The 21,085-nt window shown below is 44.4% G+C and overlaps 1 protein-coding gene across 1 annotated transcript; it reads right to left on the reverse strand.

Annotated features, from left to right (window-relative positions):
• Nucleotides 1-962: 962 nt before the first annotated feature.
• Nucleotides 963-20,478, reverse strand: TMCO1 (transmembrane and coiled-coil domains 1). The gene is made up of 7 exons (XM_065674006.1): nt 20,285-20,478; nt 18,768-18,845; nt 15,359-15,418; nt 10,951-10,997; nt 10,296-10,363; nt 6,498-6,642; nt 963-1,317 (listed from the first exon to the last, which is right to left on the reverse strand). The coding sequence occupies exons 1-7, from the start codon at nt 20,352-20,354 to the stop codon at nt 1,219-1,221; spliced, it is 567 nt and encodes a 188-aa protein (XP_065530078.1). The 5' UTR covers nt 20,355-20,478; the 3' UTR covers nt 963-1,218.
• Between the last annotated feature and the right edge of the window lie 607 nt (nt 20,479-21,085).

Genomic DNA, 21,085 nt, shown 5'->3' on the forward strand with positions numbered 1-21,085 from the left:
GCGTGTGGTGTGATGCGACGTGTGCGTACTCTATAAAACAGCGAGGATTAACTCAATGTTCACTATTTAACATGGTATTGCACCTGCTGCACGCTGTGTAAGGTGTTTCAGATTTATCCCCTTGTTATGCGTCTAGTAAAAAACTTCCCAGTAAGAAGCACCCTATGATAAACCTCTGGTCATCGAAGCAAGAAAATCAATAGCCCCTCAGGTTACAATCTAACTTGAGTCGCACTGATTTATTCAGCCTTTTTAAACAAGGTGAGCAGGTTCCAGCCAACAAGATTGATCCAGACAGTTATTTGGTGAAGCAGGAGACAGTGTGGAGAGCTTCCTGGCCCAAGAGTGAAGCTTTTTAAGAGATGCACTGATCATCAGTCTGTTTAGCAGCAAAGTTAAGGAGCATGAGCAAAAACACTGCTGTGATAACCACTTAGGCAATAAAGAGTTGAGTAGCAGTGGATGGTACTGACATTATTTAACAGTTTGCTCAAGTCTGCAGGTCAGGTTTGTTTCTGTAATTGAGCAGATTCTACCTAAGTAAGCAACTTTTACAGAAGCCACCAAACACTACAAGAAATGCTGTGGGGCTGTACTCTGCCAGGAAGACACATGCTGACAGTACATCCAGAAACACCTGCAACCTCCAAGAGCAGCTGGCACCAGGGCAGGTCATGCTGCCTGCAGTCACCTGAGCCAACAAAAAACTCTTACCCTCCACGATGGAAGCTTTGTGAAGGGCACACCTACTTATCCATCCCCCTGCTACACAGGACTATAGCCAGTATGGCTAAGACAAGAGAGTCACTTCATGGCATGATCATTCCAAATTTTCCAAACTGTCTACTTTGCAACCAAGTCACTCTTGCCAACCAAGCTGACTTCCATGCTGTAAACTAGATCAACTGCACTAAATCAATGTATTTCTACTTGTCCTACCACACAATTAAGAGACACCTAAATAAACATGCCCATGCCATTTATTTCTCAGAAACACCAGAAACAAAAGGTCAAGTCATCTTCTGAGAACTTTCTTGGTTTGATAAGCAAACAACTGCTGGTAGAATACTCCAAATGGAAGATGTTTCCAAGACTGTGGCCAATACTGTACAGGCTGGTTTTGGACCTGTGAAGCCTGGCGCATGATCCCATCTTGTTACCTCCCAAAGGCAGTCTTGTGCACTGGTCAGACCTTCTATGAAGGCTGTTAACTGTGCTTTAGGAGAACTTTCCTGCCTGAGGCGGTGGGCCAAGGAAGCCCCCTGCTTGCTTGGTGGCAGCCCGGGAAGGAGCAAGACCGAGCATCTTCTGGATGTTCTGCAAAAACAAGAGCAGAAGAACAGGATGGTGTCAGACCGTGACAAAGGAGACAAAGCAGAAATCCCAACTCTCACAATACAGCTTGCCGCTAGTTTCAAGAGATTCAGGTTCTCACCCACGCAGCCTTACCAATGTGGCTAATATATGTTGGACCTCTATTCCTATGTATGCAAAAAAAGCTGAGCACAGAGTCAGAGAGCCACCATCCACAACAGCTACAGTTAGAGCTGGGCCACTCTCCCCCACCTCAAGAAGTGCCTTCTGATCATTAAATCCGTATTTTGGATGACTGTTCTTTTCTACCTCCAGCTACGCACCATAGTCAGTTGGCAGATACCTTGTTAATGTCTTTGCATATGGGTTGGTTTAAAATGAATCTACAACAGTTATCTTTGCAACTTAACTGCAGTGTACACACAGGAACAGGCTCCCAACATCTGCTCACAGACAGAACCAAACCAGCCCTCAGTTTTCACAAGTTCCAGAAAACACTGTTGATAGCAGCCATCAGAGCCTGAGGGTCTGCAAGCTGGTGAGGAAGGCTCTCTCCTAATGCAGCCAGAATGTGGGTCAGCAACATGGCAACCAGAGCATGTGCCAAGTTTAAGTCAGGAGCTTAGGCACAGAATTAACATGAATGCTAGTGATGCAAACTGAACAATAGTTCAGTGGAGACATGCAGCATAACAGGGCATATGTAGCAAAACCCAAAACCTGACTATTAAGATGACCTCATCTGCATCTGAACAGGGTGTTTCAGTGGAAAACAACAAGGAAAGAACTAAGCAGTAGGCATCAACTAAAAATTCACAAGAGATTTAAATTTGATGTTTTTCTCCCTTTTTGTGAAATTCCTTTTGTAGTTCCACTGTTGCAAAATATAAAGAGCTAGAAGTTTTTTCAGTATCATCCTTCATGTAAATAACTACAGCTCATGATGCTGCTCATGCACTGCTGGCAAGATGGCGACATCTCATGCAAGAGAAAGAAGAAAACAACCATGCCCTCCTCATGTCTAGCTAAGTCCTGGCTAGTGTCATCTCAAAAATACCTGTCAGGATAAGTCAGATAGCAGGGTCATAGAATCTTGAACTTTTCGGTCATGGAAGGAGAACAAACTAAATAAACCAACTAACTAATCAAAACCAGGAATTGTTCCAGGTAGAGACTACGGAAAGGAAGGTTTCAGTCCACACACAAGCATGAAAGTAAAGGAGGGGAGGGGAACACTTACAAAAGAATTACATCAGGTCTAGTCCGTGGCATACATCAATCAGCCACTGGTTGATATTCAGCAACTGAATACATATTACAGCATTTAGCTGCGGGAGACTCCTTCGTGTGATTCCTCTACTCGGAGCTAACTTAAGAGACGGACAGAAAGGAGAAACCAAAAGCAGCTGATGGACAGAGTCAGCAACACCAGAGGGTGCTGCAGAGTCAGCAGCAGGCAGGACCAGGATCCTACCAGGTTTGTATTGCCTCACTTGGGGCGAACACTAGAGATCCTAGAAGCATCCATGGAAGAAAGGAAGTGTGCACTGCCTTCTCCCTGTTCCTTTAAGTATCAAGAGAGAGGAGAACTGTAGTGCTAAAAAATTTAATACATCTACTTGAACAGTTCCATGAGGAAGAGAAATGACAGCTTGTCTGTCCACAAGATTCAAGACCACAGTCTGCAGCATTACTCTTCCATAGTTGTCTTCCTCCTTGCTGTGGAAGACAGCTAGGCTCCTGCACCAGTTGCAAAGGAAGTTTTACAAGTCAGCAGTCCTGAAGTCTACACAGCTGGAAACACCAGGGCTGAGGCAAGGTCCAGCAGAAATCTGCAGGCCATGTTGCACAAGGCAGTCTGTAGATTCTGCTCTCAACACAAACAAGGCCATCATCTTCAGGAGTAGCGAGGGAAGACTGCAAGACATAAGGATCCAAATTCCTCATATAAGTTCTTCTGATCTTTCCTCAAATGACTGCAAGGACAGGAGCTGCTTCTGATTTTGTCTCGAAACCCAGAAGGGCCTCAAAAGCAAGGTAGCAACTGTCTCCCTGCCCCAAGATTGGACCATGTGGGCAAGTGCACTCCTGGCAGTAGGAATAATTGCTGGCTCCCCTTCCCACTGGAAACACATTCAGAGAAAAGCAGCCGAATCTACAGTTCAGGCATGTGTGAAGAGGAAATGAAGAACAGCAAATGCCTAAGGAACAGCAACATATCCCTCTTCACAAACACCACAGGTGAAAGCTGGGAGCTCAGAAACAGGAGGAGGGACAGAGGATATAACCCTGACATTATGCCTCTCACCCAGCCAAGCCACAGCCTTTCCCAGCTGAAAACGAATAGCTCAAGGACCCTTGGAGGACCTCTCCCAGCAACCCTCCTCTCTCCAAACAGGAAGGCAGGAGGAACTAGGGGACAGGATTTACGTGCCAAGGAGAGCTGGGAACAGCGCAAAGGAAGTTACTCACTGCAAGTTGACTATTTCAGGAGATGCTGGCCAGGTCACAGGCAGCAAGCTTCCCAGTCAGTGTTTGAAGAGTTTATCACCCCCACATGCCTGAGGACTGCATGAAGAGACTGCCTGATGCTGTTACTGCCCATCCCACTAATGTAATTTTAATCACCATCCAGTTAACCTCCCTACCCTCATGTACTCCCCTGAATTTTCCTCCAGGTCACATTTTTTCCCCACACAAGAGTTCCTCTACTTCTGAGCTCCAAAGGTACATCTCCCTTCTCTGCCCTTAATCCTTTCACAGGCAGCTCCAAGAATTAAAAAAAGCCCGAAGAATATATGGTCTCCTTAGCTTGTTCACAACCTGTTCGCTGACTTCCGGTACATGTCCATTCCTCCTCTTGTGTCAGCAGCATCAAGCCAGACACTAGCTCCCACATCAGTTCTCTTCCATTGGGCTAACAGCCGTTTCAAAGCTCAGCACTTGTGATTTCTCCTTTTCCACACAGTGAAACACAAAGGGTCACAAAGCTTTCAGCCTTAAGGTCATCAAAAACATCAAAAGCAAGTCTTTGGAACCATTTTAAGCCCTTGATTATTTTCTTCCCCTCTCCCCTGGCCTCTCACACCCCTTTAAAGCCCTCTTCCCAATGCTGTTATTTCAAAGTTCTTTCAAATAGTAATTAAGACAAGAGCAGATGCCAGCTATCACAGCTTTAGTTCTTCCCTTTTGCGCAAACTGTGGCTGGTCTCTGCCCTTCCTCCATATAGCAGGAAGAAACCCAGTTGCCCTAGCAGCTGGAGAACGGTAGGTTTGTTAGCCATGATCACATAGATAAGGCAGCACTACTAAGCCTGCAATCCAACGCTTCAGAGCAAAACCACCCTTCTCCAAAGCAATAAAGTAACTTCTATCCTCTGCAGGACCAGGCACGTGAACTCTAAAGCACAAGACCAATTTTTTCCTGGAATTTCTCTTGAAAGCCCAACCCACTGCAAACAGCTTGGCATTTCTGCCCAGAGCCAGACTGGATCACCACTCAGTTCATGCCACCTACAGATTTCACAATAGGAAATATCAGGAAATACCCAGGACTAGAACTAACCTCAGAAATTATATTTTTGGACAAAAAAAAAAAATCCATGGGGGATTTCAGCAAGGGAGTTCCCCGACCAACCCAGTGGGTGCAGAAAAGTCTTGCTGACAGAGCTAGTTTCATATAGTAATCTGCAACATTGCAAAGAAGGGTCTTCCCATTAACAGGTAACACAGAGCAGCATCAGACTAGATTGCCTGAAGGAACAGCATCAGGCCACAGCATCCCAGGAATTCGGGAAGACGATCCCATGAGCTAAAAAGGTGTGATTACTTTCAAAGCAGCAAACACTGCTCCCTTCACTCCCACTGAGAAGTGAAACAATATTTGTCTTGCAGCAATCAGATGAGGAACCTCCTGGCCTTTAGTACTCTGAAGCTGGTCCTTGCTTGGAGTGAGGGGGTGAGCCAGATGACCTCTAGGTAACCCTTCCAATATCAACTATTCTATAATTTGTTATCTGATTTGCATAGGACCAGGCAGAGATTAATTTCAAAACAACCACCCCATACCAGCGTTCACGAGTACACACTTTGTGACTAAAGGAACTTTCTACTATCGAGCTACTCCATCATGCTCATCCAAACTTCTCTTAGCAGCTGGCATGCCACTTCCCCCTACGTATCTCCTTCAGGCTTTTTGAAGTCCCTTGGCACCCTCTGAGGAAAAGCAACAAGTCGGTCAAGGAGAAAAGCAGCAAGAATTCAGGAAGTAAATCAAAGAAAAAGGAAATATAAATACAGAAAACCAGATCATTTTCAGCTGGTTTCACCAGCATTCTCCAGTCCCCAGAGCCTAGTAGCTTATCCCCAGCACTCTGGGGAAGTTTGGAAAACAAAGTAAACATCCGGTTGCAGTGAGAAGATCCACTTGTCCTCACTGGCCATTATGCCACTTAAGCTGCTCAGGAACCTTCCTGAGCAGGCACCTCCCTTATCTCACTGATGCTGCTCTTTTGAAAAGATAGCTCTCCAGCAAAGCTAGTTAGTCCTATGTATAGCCTACTCTTGGCTTAACATAACAGACTCCCCTTTTGTATCACATCCCTAGCACTGGGAAAGATTTGACACCAAAGGTAAAGTTCTTAAGACTCTGGGGGAAGAAAAAAAAAATAATAATCAGGCAATCAGCAGAAACAGGAAGGACAAACCCAAAACAACAGGTTTAACTCTACTCACTTTCCCAGCAACTTCGTGGATTGATTTAACCTTTACAAAGCCTCAAGCCACAAAGGAAGTTTCCCCTAAAGATGCTACACTTCTCTTTTCCCATATTACTGTAAAAGTCATCATTACTAAGAAGCAGTTCTTAGATTGTCTGCTCATGGAGACAATCTCTTGGTATGGCAATCTGCAAAGTTATCTTACAAATACACGCAAGGAAGGAACCCATTTCTGCCAACTCTGTCCTAGCGCCCTGGTGTAAGTCTTCCACAACAGTCCAGGATAGTGGCTGGTTTTGATTCCAACCCAAAATTGCTTTGGATATGAAGCATAAGAATAAACAAACACAGAAATCCAAAACAGATCAAAAGTTATACATGCAAAACTGAACAGTAGTAATAGACTCCTCTTTATGGTCTGAGATGTGCTTTCCCTGCATGCAATAGACACAGCAATGTACTCACCTGTCTGATTGACATTGTACAAAGAATGTACAGGAAGATGAAGGAACAGTCAGTGTAATCTTCGCCCAGAAGGTTGCGGTGGGAGAGACCTTGGATGTACGAGAGGGGAATAAATGGAAGCTTGGCCACCACTCGGCCATCAAATCTGGAAAAAAAAAAGAGCACTGGATCAAAACTGGGGACAGTAGAAGAGCCTTTGGCTATAGAAAGAGTGAGTGAGCTTCTTCAACAGGCCACCAGAGCAGGTGGTTCCACACGGAACGCTAAAAAGCCATGCTGCCTTCTGCAGGCCTCCTTTATATACACCATATATAAGTGTATAAATAAGTTAAAAAACCCTCTCTCACAAAGCCCCCCCACATCCATTCATCCACAGGCTAAGCAGGCTTCACTCAGTAACAGTTTTGCCAGAGCCAGTGTTTCAAAGTGATTTAAGTGATCAGCTGGACAAGATGGTTTGTAAACTCTTACTGGGTGTTCTGCAGTTTACTGGTACATTTTATTACCAGTCCAGATCACTTCCCAGAACTTGAATAAAAGACGGATGACTATCACCCTGCTGTATTGCACTCACTGCAAGGCAACAGATTCTTTGCTTTAAGCAAGAGCACTTTTTATAAGCAGACTGCAAGAAAGACACCTTTTCCTTTCCTAGAGCAACTATGCTTCTTAGCACAAGAAAGATGCTTAAGAGAGCCATCAACAGAATGATTTTTAACACCAATAGTTTTCTCTGCATTAGCTCTGAAGATAAAGACAGTGCAGAGGCAGGATGATACCGCATATTCCAAGTGGCCTGTCCTGTTCCTGGAACTCCTCCAGGTCCACATTCCAGGACATCAGACAGAGTATGAATTCTGGCCAGTTCCAAAGATTTCTCCCAATCCAGACCCAATCTTTTGAAGTAAATGTGTATGATGACCCATCAGCATGTGCATATTTGGATGTTATTTCCTCTGCATGTGCTGACTTTCTAACAGGTGTTTCTTGTTTCAAGATATCCTAAATGAGCCTTCTTTCCTGTGGAGATGCAGTCACACAGCTACAGCTCAAACACACACCAACTTTGTTTACATCTCACAGGCAGTTTGGCAGAAGAGCCAGGAACGGATGTTTATCTCCCTGTAACATCCCCCCAGTGGCTTAAAATTCTGCGTTATTCCTGCTGTGAGAATGACAAGTATTTCAGCAGCAGCACCCGAGGTACCTGCTTTCAATTCCAGCAGGTTTCCACGGTTATGAAATGCACAACTCCTAGAGTAAGACAGAGAATTGATTGCATTAAGAAGTTTCTGACAAGAAAAAACTGAAACACACAGAAGCTAGTTTATTTCCCAGAAGAAAACGCACTTGTTTGGAGGCCTCCACCACTACAGCTCTCACTGCCCTAATACACCTTTTAAGCCACAACAATTATTCAGCTGCTCATTTTCAGCATGCTGCACTTCAGGTTCAGATCAGCCTTCTTGACATTTACATATCCTTCCAGCACAGTCCACTCTGCTGCCCTATTACTATTGGCACTCTAAGAAAGAGAGGCAGTCATCACAGTAATTTCCATTTTGGCTAAGCTGGCACTTGGCAAAGGTGAGGTGCCTAGCCACAGAGTAGCAGCGTCTGCATAGTACGTGTCCAAAGGGCAGCACACCATGGTACTTCCATGCGATTCCAACCCCTTTTGTCCCCCAGAGAAATGAACTCATTCAAGAACAGGAGAGGCAAGCAAATGAGGGTACAGCCACTGCAGGTGTCAGCCACCCTTTTCCTCTTTTTCATACCACACCCACAGCACCTCCATGGATGACCTGGCAGTAGCAGCTTCCTAGAGGGAAGCTAAGAGCCTACTGAATTCATAATGACTCTCCTCCTGGGACAAGCAGCTGCTCTTTATGCTATGTTAAGAGAATGATAGTATGCGAGAACCAGCTCCATGAAACCATTCTATCAGCTTCGGACAGTGCAGGCACAACCCACCAGAGCTGCCATTCAGATACAAATACACTACCTTGTACTGAGACCACGAGCAGAAGTCTAACTATCTAGCCTCAAACGCCAGAAAACAACATATTTAGATTTTAATTCAATAGCCTCAGCTGTTAGCAAGAAAGCTATTTCAACCTGAACAATCACTGCTCTCTCTGAATACTCCTGCTGTTCATGTTTGGGTTCCCCCTAAACAGTTAAAGGAAAAATACATCCACAAGCTTCATCAATTCTGTGTCTACACTCATGGTCTCTGTAGGTAGGAATCGACAAAAAGAAGAACAAGACAAGTAAACTTTGTGGACCTAAAGGAAAAGAAACCAATAAACTGATTTTTAGGTTAGTATCTACAGAAGGAGGTGCCACATAGGATTTAACCAAATTCAATTACTTTGTAAATTAACTACTCCTCTTAATGAACTTACAACCCTGTCACACTTGTCAGTCATAGCATACTCTGAACTGCCTCTTTCTGCTCCAGGGAAGTGTGCAGAGTAGGGTGAAGGTTTTTCTAGGGGTTTTTTAAAGTTTGTTTCAGGGGCAGAAGCAATGCTGGTGTTTGTATTGCACTCAAATAGCTAGGGAAGCACTTGCAGATCTCAGGTGCCGCATTATAAATCCCTGCCCCCCCCCACATGCTATGTTGCTGGGCATATGACTCACAATGCACCTCCATCCCTGCTTATGGGTGCAGTGGAATTAGACATCAATGACTCAAGACTGTACCCAAATGTTGAAGTCCTTTAGTGCTGTGTTCTCTGCTCAGTTTCACAACATTCCAGAGAATGCTAGATGCTGAAGTCTGACTAAGCCAAATAGAGCCCACACAACTGAATAGAGTCCACTTTTGTTATTATGTTACCCCCTGTTTGCAATTTACCACCTGCTGATCTGCAGTAAAATAACAATTGACTGTATCCTGTGGACTGCCAGCACAGAGGCCAAAGATTTTGGTGCCCAAGAACTTAAATTCCTTTTGGCAGGATAAGTATACTGCCCAGATACAGAACAGCTTTCCAAAGATTATAATTATTATATTCATGTCACCTTCAGATTCATCAGACAATGGGAAGCCTGCATTTTAAGACCAAATCAAGTTTTGAAAGTCAAGCAGTCTCTCAGTTTTGCATATCTGAAACAAAGCTGTCTATACCTATGCACAGCAGTTTGGGCATTTTTGTCTTTGTTTAGTTGTTTTGGTTTTTTTGGGGGGGGGGGCTGTTTTTTTGGGCGTTTTCTTTTTTTGGGGGGGTCGGTGGTTTTTTTTGTTGTTGTTGTGTGTTTTTTGGTTTTTGTTTTTATACTAGACCCACCCCAGATCATTTTTAAAGCAAAGGAAGATTAGAGCCCATGCCTGAACATGTTACTATCTTAAGTACGACAACAATGAATTCTACAATTACAGCTCATTTCTGAGTGCAAGGGAGCTGACCTAGTTTTGCTTGCAAGAGCATTCTTCACTTACACTATTACAGCAAAGCCAAAAAAGCTGACGCCTGTAGCTGCTTACCTCACACTTACCAAAGTTGCCCTAAACAAGACGTTCCCACACAGAAAGGACATTAGAGTTTTGTCTAGATCTAATGCAATTTGTTCAATTTGACTGCATCCAGCATGCAGTGTTCCCTGTTGAGCAGAATGTCTGTGTGGGCGACAAAAGAACTGCATCTTCTTATGAAATACTGATCCATTTTATACAGTTTAGTTATGGTTCTTGGATGGACTCCATCAGTGTAACACTTCAGGTGACTGAGGGAAGGTAGAGAACATATTCAGTATGAAAACTGAAGAAAAATCCAGACAGCTGATACTTACATGGAATTAAACATTCCCATCAAGGCAGTGAAGCAGAAGCCAATGGCAAACATGGATTTCATCCGAACCTGCAAGCAGAAAGGTCAGAAATAATCAAAACAGGCCTACATTGAGGGATTATGAGCTCATACCCTTAAGAATAGGCTTTGTACAGCCCCACTGGAATATAGAAAGAAAACATATGACCCAGAAGGCTAGAGTGATTGTAGAAGTGACTGGAGAACTTCCAAGAGAAGTCTGGTCAACAGCTGGGTACAAAGGCAGACACAGTGGACCAGTGATGTGAAGAGCTGCTTCAGGAGAAAAAAAGTGCTCAAGAATTGTCCTATAATCTTCCACAGGTTTTTTTTTAACTTAACTCTATACAGCCAATCAGCAGGGGATTATTATGAAGACAAAACTTCAAAGAGGAAATTAATTCTACTCCGAAAGCATCATGGAGACTTTTAAAGGTGAACATAGCTAAGGTTGGGCATGAGATGAAGGAGTAACTGGTGGAGAACTCAGTGGCTCATACAAAAACCTGCAGCTATTAGAAAGCAATCCAGAACTTTTCAGGAGGACAAGCTGCTGTGTCTGCCAACTGAATAAAGTCTTTCTGTTGGAAAGCTCACTGAAATCTTCAGCAGTTGAGAACTTGCTTTAATTGTCTTACCATTGACAAGTCCCTGTTGTTATTCTTCAGTTTTTCTTCTTGTCTCTCTGGAAAAAGAAAACCAACAAACACTTATAATCAATTTTACCAACTTAGAAAACAGAGTGTTTTCATTTCCAGGAAGACTTAACCTTTCTGGCTCTCCAAACAAACAACACTTCCAAAACCAACTCCAGCTTTCTATGTCAGACAGTAGAACTGAAGAACTGTACACGGCCAACTGCTTCTCCACCACAGACACATGCAAGCAAAGCAGCCACAAAACAGAAGGCGGTGGCTAGAATCATACATTCAGCACTTCTGAAAGAAATGCACCGCAGGTCAAATTTGCTAACTCAACCAACACAGCAACATGAACAGTGTTGCCAGAAAACACAGACAGTGCTTCTATATAACATTTCTGAAAAAGATCAGTCTCAATTCGCTGCACAGTAGACTCACCATTATAAATACATTATATAAAGTACTTCATCTTGGAAAACATACACAGAGCTGGAAGCCACACCTCAGCAACACTAACATCCTCCTGGACTTAGTAATGACTTTTCAAACCCTGGTCACCTAGAAGATTATCAAAAGAGATATTTTCTACGTGAATTTCAGTAATGTGTGTATAACTGTGTTTTGCAGAGAATACTCTGAAACACTACTTTGGAAGTTTAGTCTGTCCTTAAGTTACCAGATGCCCAGTTTTCTGAGAGGTTATTCTCCATGTGCCTCGGTGGAGGACTGCTCTGGCTTTGCACATTATCTACCATCTATCACCCTTCTTGTCCCATGTTCCCATCATCCAAGTGCAAGGTCCTACACCTGGGTTGGAGCAATTCCAGGCACAGCTACAGGTTGGGCAGAGAAGAGGTTCAGAGCAGCCCTGTGGAGAAGGACTTGGGGGTGCTGTCAATGAGAAAATGAACATGAGCCGGCTGCAGTGTGCGCTTGCAGCCCAGAAAGCCAACCAAGGGCTGCATCAAAAGGAGCGTGACCAGCAGGTCAAAGGGGGTGATCCTGCCCCTCTACTCTGCTCTTGTGAGACCTCACCTGGAGCATTGTGTGCAGTTCTGGTGTCCTCAACATAAAAAGGACATGGAACTGTTGGAACAAGTCCAGAGGAGGGCCACGAGGATGATCAGGGGACTGGAGCACCTCCCGTATGAAGACAGGCTGAGGAAGATGGGGCTGTTCAGCCTGGAGAAGAGAAGGCTGCGTGGAGACCTCATAGCAGCCTTCCAGTATCTGAAGGGGGGGGCTATAGGGATGCTGGGGAGGGACTCTTCATTAGGGACTGTAGTGATAGGACAAGGGGTAATGGGTTAAAACTTAAACAGAAGTTTAGATTGGATATAAGGAAGAAATTCTTTACTGTAAGGGTGGTGAGGCACTGGAATGGGTTGCCTAGGGAGGTTGTGAGTGCTCCATCCCTAGCAGTGTTCAAGGCCAGGTTGGACAGAGCCTTGGGTAACATGGTTTAGTGTGAAGCGTCCCTGCCTATGGCAGGGGGGCTGGAACTAAATGATCTCCAGGTTCTTTCCAACCCTAACTATTCTATGATTCTATGACCCCTTATTCCCTGTGCTCCTCTCAAACTGAGGATCCAGAGGGACAGCCAGAGCTTGGAAGCAATACCTAGCTGAAGTAGGCATGTGGACAATGAAGAACAGTGTGAGCAAAGAGAGTGGGAATGCAGGACTGTCAAGGGCTATCCAGCATGCAAGTTGTACTGCAACTTCAGTAGGGATCCACAGGACAAGAGGCCCACAGCCCATTTCAGTTATCTTTCAAGCCCCTGCTAAATAAATACATGGATGCCTAGTAAGCATTACCAAAAAAAAAAAAAAACAGCAACACCCCTACTCAATTTCTTAGAATCCTCACTGCTATTTTCAATTGCTCCTAACTACATACCACCCACTCTGGCAGGAACTTTCCAGACACCTGCTTCCTGATCCAGGTGGAGAGTTTTGTTCTGGGACATTTCAGCAATTGCAGGCCAGCTCTTTAGGCATCACATTTGGCAACAATACTTGTTCTCCCCATGCCCCACTACATAACTAACCATCTGTTTACATGGGTTAAAGGTTACACATGGATAAAGAAAACAGCCACAGTCTCCCAATATACTTGATACGTTTCTCACCCATTTCTACAAGTTCTAAACAAACAGGCTCTGGGTGTCCTACCACCTTCCTCCCCAAGTCACACATAAGCAGCCTTTAAGTACTTTGCTATAGAGCTCGGTAGAGGCACAGAGAAAGAAGAGTGGGTCAACAAGCAGCACCCTGGAGTCCAAAGCCGCCTTATTCTGCTCATTGGAACACAACCAACCAGGAAAAAGGGATTCAGCAATAACCTTATTTGCCAGCTTGGGGCTTTCGTTGGGTTTTTTTTGGGGGTGGGTGGGGTGGTGGTGGTGGTGGATTTTGTTACTTAGTTTTTGTTTTGCTGTCTACCCAGCACTCCTGGACTCCTGGGAATAACACTCTCCTTTCTTCTAGGGGCACATGGATGCAGAAAAGAGTAGCAAAGTTTAAGCAAATAAACACACTCCTTCAGCTGAAATGACAGAAGGCTGCACCATGATGTTAAAGGTGTCTTGTTCCAGCAGTGTGAAAGGTGATTTAGACACAACATGACTGAAAGTTGGTTCATTTCACACTTAAAAATAAGAAGTTTGATAAGTAGGGAACACCAAATTAAGCCTTCCCATGCAACTTTCATTCTACCTCCTTGTCCATATGCATGATTCATCCCTTACGTAACCAAGTAAGGTCATACACACACCTCCTGCCATATTCTGTGCACAGAACAGATGGCAAGTGAGGCAGGTCTGTACATGGCTGTGACTTAGCTGTAAAGCCTCAGCTCTTTTTTACATTTTTTACCTAGAATGGTAGAATTTAAAGGAACTCCAGCACAAGTAAATCTGCTGTTACAACAATGCTACATCTTACAGGATGATTTGACATCCAGTAAATTACTGGGATCAGGTATTTCCAAACCATTTAACTCCTGTAAGAGTCATTTCCTGAATGTCCAGCTTGACATTTAGTGCCTTATTTTTCAGAAACACTACAAATTCAGCTTTGCCTGAAAACAAATGAGACACTGAAGTTATATAGCACTTGCAAAAAAAATCAGCCTCAGTATCTCAGGCTTGGCCAGCAGCATCACAGCAAGCAGAATCAGTGGTCATTTCCTAAGTTCTGTTGTTAGTCCCTTTGTGCTTTGTTTTTCATTTGCAAAACAAGATTATTTCAGTGTAGAAAAAAAATAATGGTGGAGTATCTGAATTCCTCAGATTCTGTTTATTAGTTTAGTCCAAGCACAAGTAAAATATTCTCTGCTAGGAACAGAGCTTGGATGGTGCCCTGCAAAAAAAGTCATTGCCACACATTCAAAAGTGACCATACCTAAGAACAGCTCATAACATTATAAAGGTGCGTATCCACCAAGTGGTACTCATCTCATGCAGGGATTATTCAAGATTAAGAACTGAAAATGCACAAGAGGAAGAATTTTGGCTCCTGTCCCTTAAGGAGTCTAATGATAACAGGTTTTATACCTAGGAAGAACTGTTTGAAGATATGTTTATAATTATTCCCAAGCTTTGTACAGATCAAATGGCTAATCCAGCTACCTGGTGCTACAGAAGAATGAGGAAACCAACTCGCAGGAGCTCTCAGAAGTGTTCCTACCACAACCTCTGTAATAACTTAATCGAGCTTTGCTGCACGTTCTACTTTAGAGACCTGTAGATAATAGAACTTTCTGACACTCACACCCATTAAACATCTACCATGTTATTCTTGTGTAGTTCAGTACTTAAGAGTTACCTTAACCCAAAAAGACTTAGATTTATTTACAATGGAAAAAAAACCCCACAAAACAACAAACAACAACAAAAAAGAAAAATACATCACTATCTAAAATTGAGCGAAATTATTAAACTTGCAATAAATCTAGTGCAGTTGCAGGCATTATGCAAACACCTTCAGATGTTAAGTGCTCAAATGAGAAAAAAAAATTAAAGATTCAAAAGTCACACTCACACAGTCATGTAGCTGTTGCAAGCTGACAGTGCACTGCAGCAGAGCTCTGACAACAGAAGCCAGTAATAATCATGGATATAAGGACTCAAATTGGAGAGAAAGGCAACCAGTTGAGCAAGAAATGCTGCTCCTCTCAGTGATGTTGCCCTTCTCTGCATTTGATTAACACCATCAGGAGGCTAGATGTCTCCTGTCTTGAAAGGGTAAGGCAAAAGTGTTCATATTCCAGTCATCAGGCCACAAACTAGCTTTAGTATCACTTTAAATAAACAGTTTTGAACGGAAGGAAGGGATAATCGCTTCCATGAAGTTTCTCAACTTTCCCCTACTCTTTGGGCACCGCACTCCTCTCCCAGACTTACCTATTTTCTTCTTCTGTTGTCGGCCTGCTGATTCAGTTATTGTTTCCTTCTTCTTTTCCACTGCCATGGGAAAAGAAAGATACACTGTCATTTCTGTGTAAGGATATCACCCCTCTTTTTCCACACACCAAAGTATTTTATTCCTTTAGAGAACAGGGGCACAAAACAAAGGTGGGCAAGACTAAGAACATATTCATTATCAGCAATTTATAAACCTTCAAGGCTGAGCCCACCAAACACTTCATAACAACATTTCAAAGTGCTGGATGAGATACCAGAATATTTAAAGGGATAATTATAAACTCTGTCAAGAGCCCACTACATTGTTAACTGAGCAGTCTGGAGACAATTTTGGCTCAAATGACCCTTGCTGATTTGTCATTAATACTAGACAGTACTTTTGATTCAGCAAGTCTAATGAAAAGAGCTTTGTGGCAAGCTCTGCTCCCAGTTATCTGCAGTGGGAAGCAGAATACAGGAAAGACTGTGTTCTCATACATCCCTTCTTCACAAGCAGGCATTCTCAGCGGAAATGCTGTCCAAGTAGTCAGACTCAGTCTCGCCATTCTTCAATTAATTAGTACTGAAGCATTTCCGATATTTTAAAGCAGAAGCTTAAGCTCAAAGTTACTAACACCCTGAATCAGACACAAAGCATCAGTGAATGACTACCAATACAGCAAAAAAGCCTAACATAAAGCCAGCATAGTGGATGTGTAATACAGTAAATGGGCTCCTCACCTGCAAATGCTCTGCTGACAGCAAGAGCTTTTCCAGGAAATAAGAGACATTGTCATTTAAGAGCTATTGCAAGAGTACTACAAGATGTGACGATGATAAAGCATTACTATGGTCTAGCAATAGATAACAGCCCTTTTTTATTCTGTGTATATGTACCATATCTACTCTACCAAATAGACCTGGCTCCTTGTTAGCTCACAGAATCAGCTTAGAAACCTCAGCATTAGGACTCTTCTCCCATATGGAATACTAGCTCAGCACAGATCTGCTAGACTTTATTTCTAAGCACAGGTAAAATAAGACAGCCTTCCAAGTCACACAAGGATTTGTAGCACTGCCTTCAGAAATGTCTGAGTCAGTCACAACTGCTAAGAAAACCACAGTAGCCCAGACAAGATACCTAAAATCACCTCTTCTGCAGTAATGTAGTAAGACACAATTGGTCTTTCCAAAGAACAAGCATATCTCTGATGGACAGACTAGCACAAGTGGAAAAACCAGGCAAGTCTGCTCAGAGAGAATGCCAGAGAGAGGTGCCAGATGACACAACACAGCCAGTGCTCACAGTGTTCTCTCCATAACCTTGTTTTTTTCAGATCCTACTGGGGAATCGTGATCAGTCTGTCCCACCCCTAGTCCACATAAACCCATGGCCTCCAACTCTAAACACAGCTGGAGAACACTGACTCTTTTCATGCCTATCTACTCTCAGACCTAATGAAAGGGCTCCTCTAGACCACAGCTTCGCTTCGGACAACCCCAAGGAATTCTACAGCCCTAATTCCCTTATGGTTTGAGCAGAACAAGTAACTGTCAGGCAGTCTCACAAACCTGTCCCTGGGAACATACACAACACAGCAGCAATTCTAGAGGTAGCCTTCAGCCTTGCAAATTTACCCCAGAATGCTTACTATGATCTCTGCAGCAGTTTCAGACAATGCTGTGACTCCCAACAGAAGTGAGGGGACAAGACGACATGAAACTAAGAACCATGATTAATAACCTCTGCTCAAGCACACTACTTGGCCCATTTGTTTTTGCAATCCTAGGGACTGCTGGGACTCTCATGGGAGAGCTTAAAGATCTCAAATGTGTTTTTTCCTGTTTCAGATGTGTTAGATAACAGTTGAAAGGTGTGGCTCAAGTAGTATACTTTGCACTTTGTAAGCTATCAGGTCAGCCAGCTGTCCTTAGCATAGGAGGGGAAGGAAAAAAAAATCCAAAACAATGCATTTTTAGTGACTCCTTATACAGCTTTGCCTTTTTTTTTTTTATTGGGGGTGGGAAAAATCAAAGAAGGATGTTAGAAACTAACTGAGATGCATGAATCTCACATCTTTCCCTTCATAGCTTAAGATACCAGGAGAGCTATAAAAACAAAGCATTAAACTCTTACAGCAACCATTAAGCCCTAGAGAGCAAGCCCTGCTAACAGCTTTCAGAGTTCCACAGCACAAACACACAAGGACATTAACTCAAAGTTTTCAGCTGGGTTTCAGTTACTTCTCTAACTTGCTCTTCTGGGTCCAATTCTAACCTACACATTTTTGTCAGCCAACTGGGAATAAAGTGAGACAGAGATGCAATCCCCATTGAGACTGCTGTGATGACAAAAGGGCCTAATTTAGCAGCTGTGATACAAGCATAACTATACTTCAATTCTTTGGTTTATTTTGCTCAGGGGAAGGCTGGATAAGCTAGACTGGGAAAAGCATGCTTTGATGATATGGTTCTCTCCTGCACTAAGCACACCAACACCATGGTGAAATATTTTTAAGGTAACCCCAGCCCACGTTTGGCCCCAGTTGTGTGCTGCAACTTGTGTAGGGTGTGTGCAGTTGAGTTTGAAAGGTCAGCTGAATTTCTTCTCTGTTCCTTGGCTTCTGATACAAGCAGGTCGATTTAAACACTCCACACTCAGACCCTCCTGTTTACCATTACTCTCAATATCCGAGGCATATCTTCTGATTGCTCATCCTCAATTCCCTCTGCCCCTTCCTGCCTTCTTTGTTCAACCCCTCCCAGGCCTCTCAGCTCTCATCTCCATGGAAGCAGCCTGAGACTTTCTTCCTATTCAATTCTGTTTCCAGTTTACACTAGAATAATTTATTTTTCTATCAGCCCAAACCTGTCTATCGTGGCTTTGTCTTTACTCATTCTCCACCATTAATCATCACTTTCAATCTTTACATACAATGCTTTCCTCTCATGGTATTCATTATTCAACCCTGGTTCTTTCTTACCTCAGATCTCAAATTCTCGACTGCCCTTGAACAGCAGAAACGGCATCTTTGAACTGATTTCAAGCTTCTAAAGGAAGCTACATACACAAATACTGGCTACTTGCTCAGAAAAGAAGATGCCAGTATTGCTCTCTGACTCCCTTCCTGTCCTCCATTAAGAGGGGCAATTCAGACAATACCACAGGTCTTTATACTAACCTTCCCTCCAGCAAAAGACAGAAAGTACAGAAATAAGTCCCCTCAGTACAGTTTGTGTAACTTGTAGAAACAGGCTGCTATGAAAACCAAGCTGAAGAAAGTTATGTCACTCAGCAGAAAAAGCAACAGGTATTTCTCAGAGCACATACTCTATTCAACTTTATATCTTCTAAAGCAAAATGTAACAGGAGCAACAAGACATTCTCTAGTGTCTGAAGAGTACTTACATTTCTTGCTCTGTTTTTCCACTTCAGCCTTTAATCTCTTGTATTTGTCTGTGCGGTACACCAGCACCCAAGTTATACCTGAAACAAATAGTCCACAAGTTACTAAATGAAGACCTCTTGCAATAATAAGAATACAAGTTGGCAAATATATATGCAAAAAATGTCATGTCTACATGACATCTACAAAACTACATTATAATACAGCAAAGGTAGCACAAAGCACCAGCAAGCTGTATCATCACCTTCTTTCAAATCCCCTTCTCAAGTTCCATGTAGCAATGGTGCCCGTAAAATAAATGTCCTTAGATGTTAACAGCTATCTTGCTGAGCACTGTTGCTCCTTGGGACTCATTCAGTTTCTTTATGCTCATATTTACCAGCTGTTACTCACCTTAAAATCAGGAGTTGATTAAGGCAATAAACATCTTTCTGTTCTGCACTTTCATAGCACCTATTTAAGGCCTAAGGATTAATTCCCACTCCTACCAGGACCTGCTTGTTAGCAGTATTACCTTTCGAAAAGGCAAATGGATATTAGGCTAAACAGACCTTAAGAGATTCTCCAGTCAAAATCCTTGCACTCAAACATGACCAAAAGAAATTGTACCACAGGTGCAGAAGCAGTGGTAAAAAAAAAAAAAGCCAACAGGGCTGTGCTGCTGAGTCCCAGGGATCACCAGCTGCAGAGAAGCTTCTGGGACACTTGAGGTGGACACATCTTTATGCTGTGAAAAGCAAAGGATGTGTACACCATCTAACCTAAATGCAGTGCAGCAGAGTTCCTAGAAAAGCAAGTATCATATTTCACCTGGGACTCTCCCTGCCCTTGAGTGCCTAAAGATAGTGTCTTGCAGCTCTGGGATGAAGGAGATATGGTGATATAGCTCAGTGCCTGAAAGAGAGAGCAGCCTCTGACTTTGATTACTCCAAAAAAGTACCTATGCAACACATCCTTAAAAAGCTGTACCTATTTCAATATCCTACCATTTAAAAAGCCTTTTCAAGCAGACTAAATCACCATCATTGCAAGTTCAGGCAATTTCTTCACAACCTTCCCACGACAGCTACAGAAAATCACCACTGTCCTCTTTCAGGCACACTAAGTACTGTTAATTCATCCTCTCCTCGCCTTCCTCCTCCTAGAGGGAACAAACCCAATTCTCCCTGCTCTGCATCACAGGTCGGCCTTGTTGAAGTTATTCGCTGCCATCTCCTGGAGTGCCTGTGCCGCCCTCCAACCACCAAGCGTCTGGTGCTCCTGACTAACCGAACCTCCTGCACGCTCTCACGGCCCTGCTCCTTTCCCGACACACTCTCTCCCTTCCCTTCTGTTCCGTTCCGGCCTCTAAGCCACTCACTCCCAGCGCTCAGAAACGGAGCGACTCAGGCGAGGAGCAGCAGCCTCCTCCCCGCCCCCTCCCGGCCGCCCCAAGGCGCTCGGGCCTCCCGCCGACAGGGTCCCCCGCCCGGACAGGCCCCATCGGCGTGCTGAGGAAGCGAGGCGGCCCAGCACTCACCCTCGGCCAGCAGGGCGGTGCACACGGAGATGAACACGATGAGGAGGGTGTCGGCAAACATGGTGCTCATGATGGGACCACCACCCCCTACCCCAGTAACGCCGCCGCGCTCCCGGAAACAGACCCCGCCACCCGGAAGCTACTGGGACGTGTCGCCCAGCAACGGCCGGAAGCTGGTGTTGGCGCTTCCGGGAGCCGCCGCCGGGTGATGGGCGCTGCTCTGGGCGGGCGGCGCAGGAAGAGCGAGGGCGGGGGAAGCACCAGCGGGCGCTGCTCTGACCGGGACAGGCGGCTTTTAACGGGGGCGGCGGGGCCCGTGCCCCCGCTCGCCTCCATGGGGGCGGCCTCGTGGTGTCAGGGGTTCGGGGGGTGTCCCCGCGCTTCGTGGAGAGCGGCGCCGGGAGCAGGCGCTGTCATCGCAGCCGGGGTAGCCGGTCTCCTGTCCCAGCACCCTCTCGGTCTAGGTGCGCTGGGCCTGCAGTGGGGTTCCTGCTGCCAGCACAGCCCTCCCCGTGTCTTGCCGGGCAGCGGTGCCCCATACAGGTCCTCCTGAGCTGCTCCAAGGCTGTTTCCAGGGTAAGATGTGCGAGGCACCTATTTTTCATGAACATACTCCTCACAGTCACAAAGGGGTTGGCTTAGAGCAGCCTTTCCTAGTTTCCGAAGTTGCACCCTGGGTTCATTTGGCAATGGCATGAATATCCCGTTAGCACACAGCAGCAGGAGGTGTTTTCCGGGATCAGGTATTTACAAATAGGGTTGCCACCCTTTTCCAGGATTTGGTGCTGGCTCCTGCGCTCC

Source organism: Lathamus discolor, chromosome 3, assembly GCF_037157495.1.
Source record: "Lathamus discolor isolate bLatDis1 chromosome 3, bLatDis1.hap1, whole genome shotgun sequence".
Taxonomy (NCBI): Eukaryota; Metazoa; Chordata; class Aves; order Psittaciformes; family Psittacidae; genus Lathamus; species Lathamus discolor.

Excerpts from the sequence above, each read along its gene's own strand:
- TMCO1 (XM_065674006.1), bottom strand. The coding sequence starts at position 20,354 with ATGAGCACCATGTTTGCCGACACCCTCCTCATCGTGTTCATCTCCGTG. Across the intron at positions 10,998-15,358 it reads ACAACAGAAGAAGAAAATAG|AGAGACAAGAAGAAAAACTG; the intron begins GTAAGTCTGGGA and ends TTCTTTTTCCAG. Across the intron at positions 6,643-10,295 it reads ATGGGAATGTTTAATTCCAT|ATTTGATGGCCGAGTGGTGG; the intron begins GTAAGTATCAGC and ends TTTTTTTTCCAG.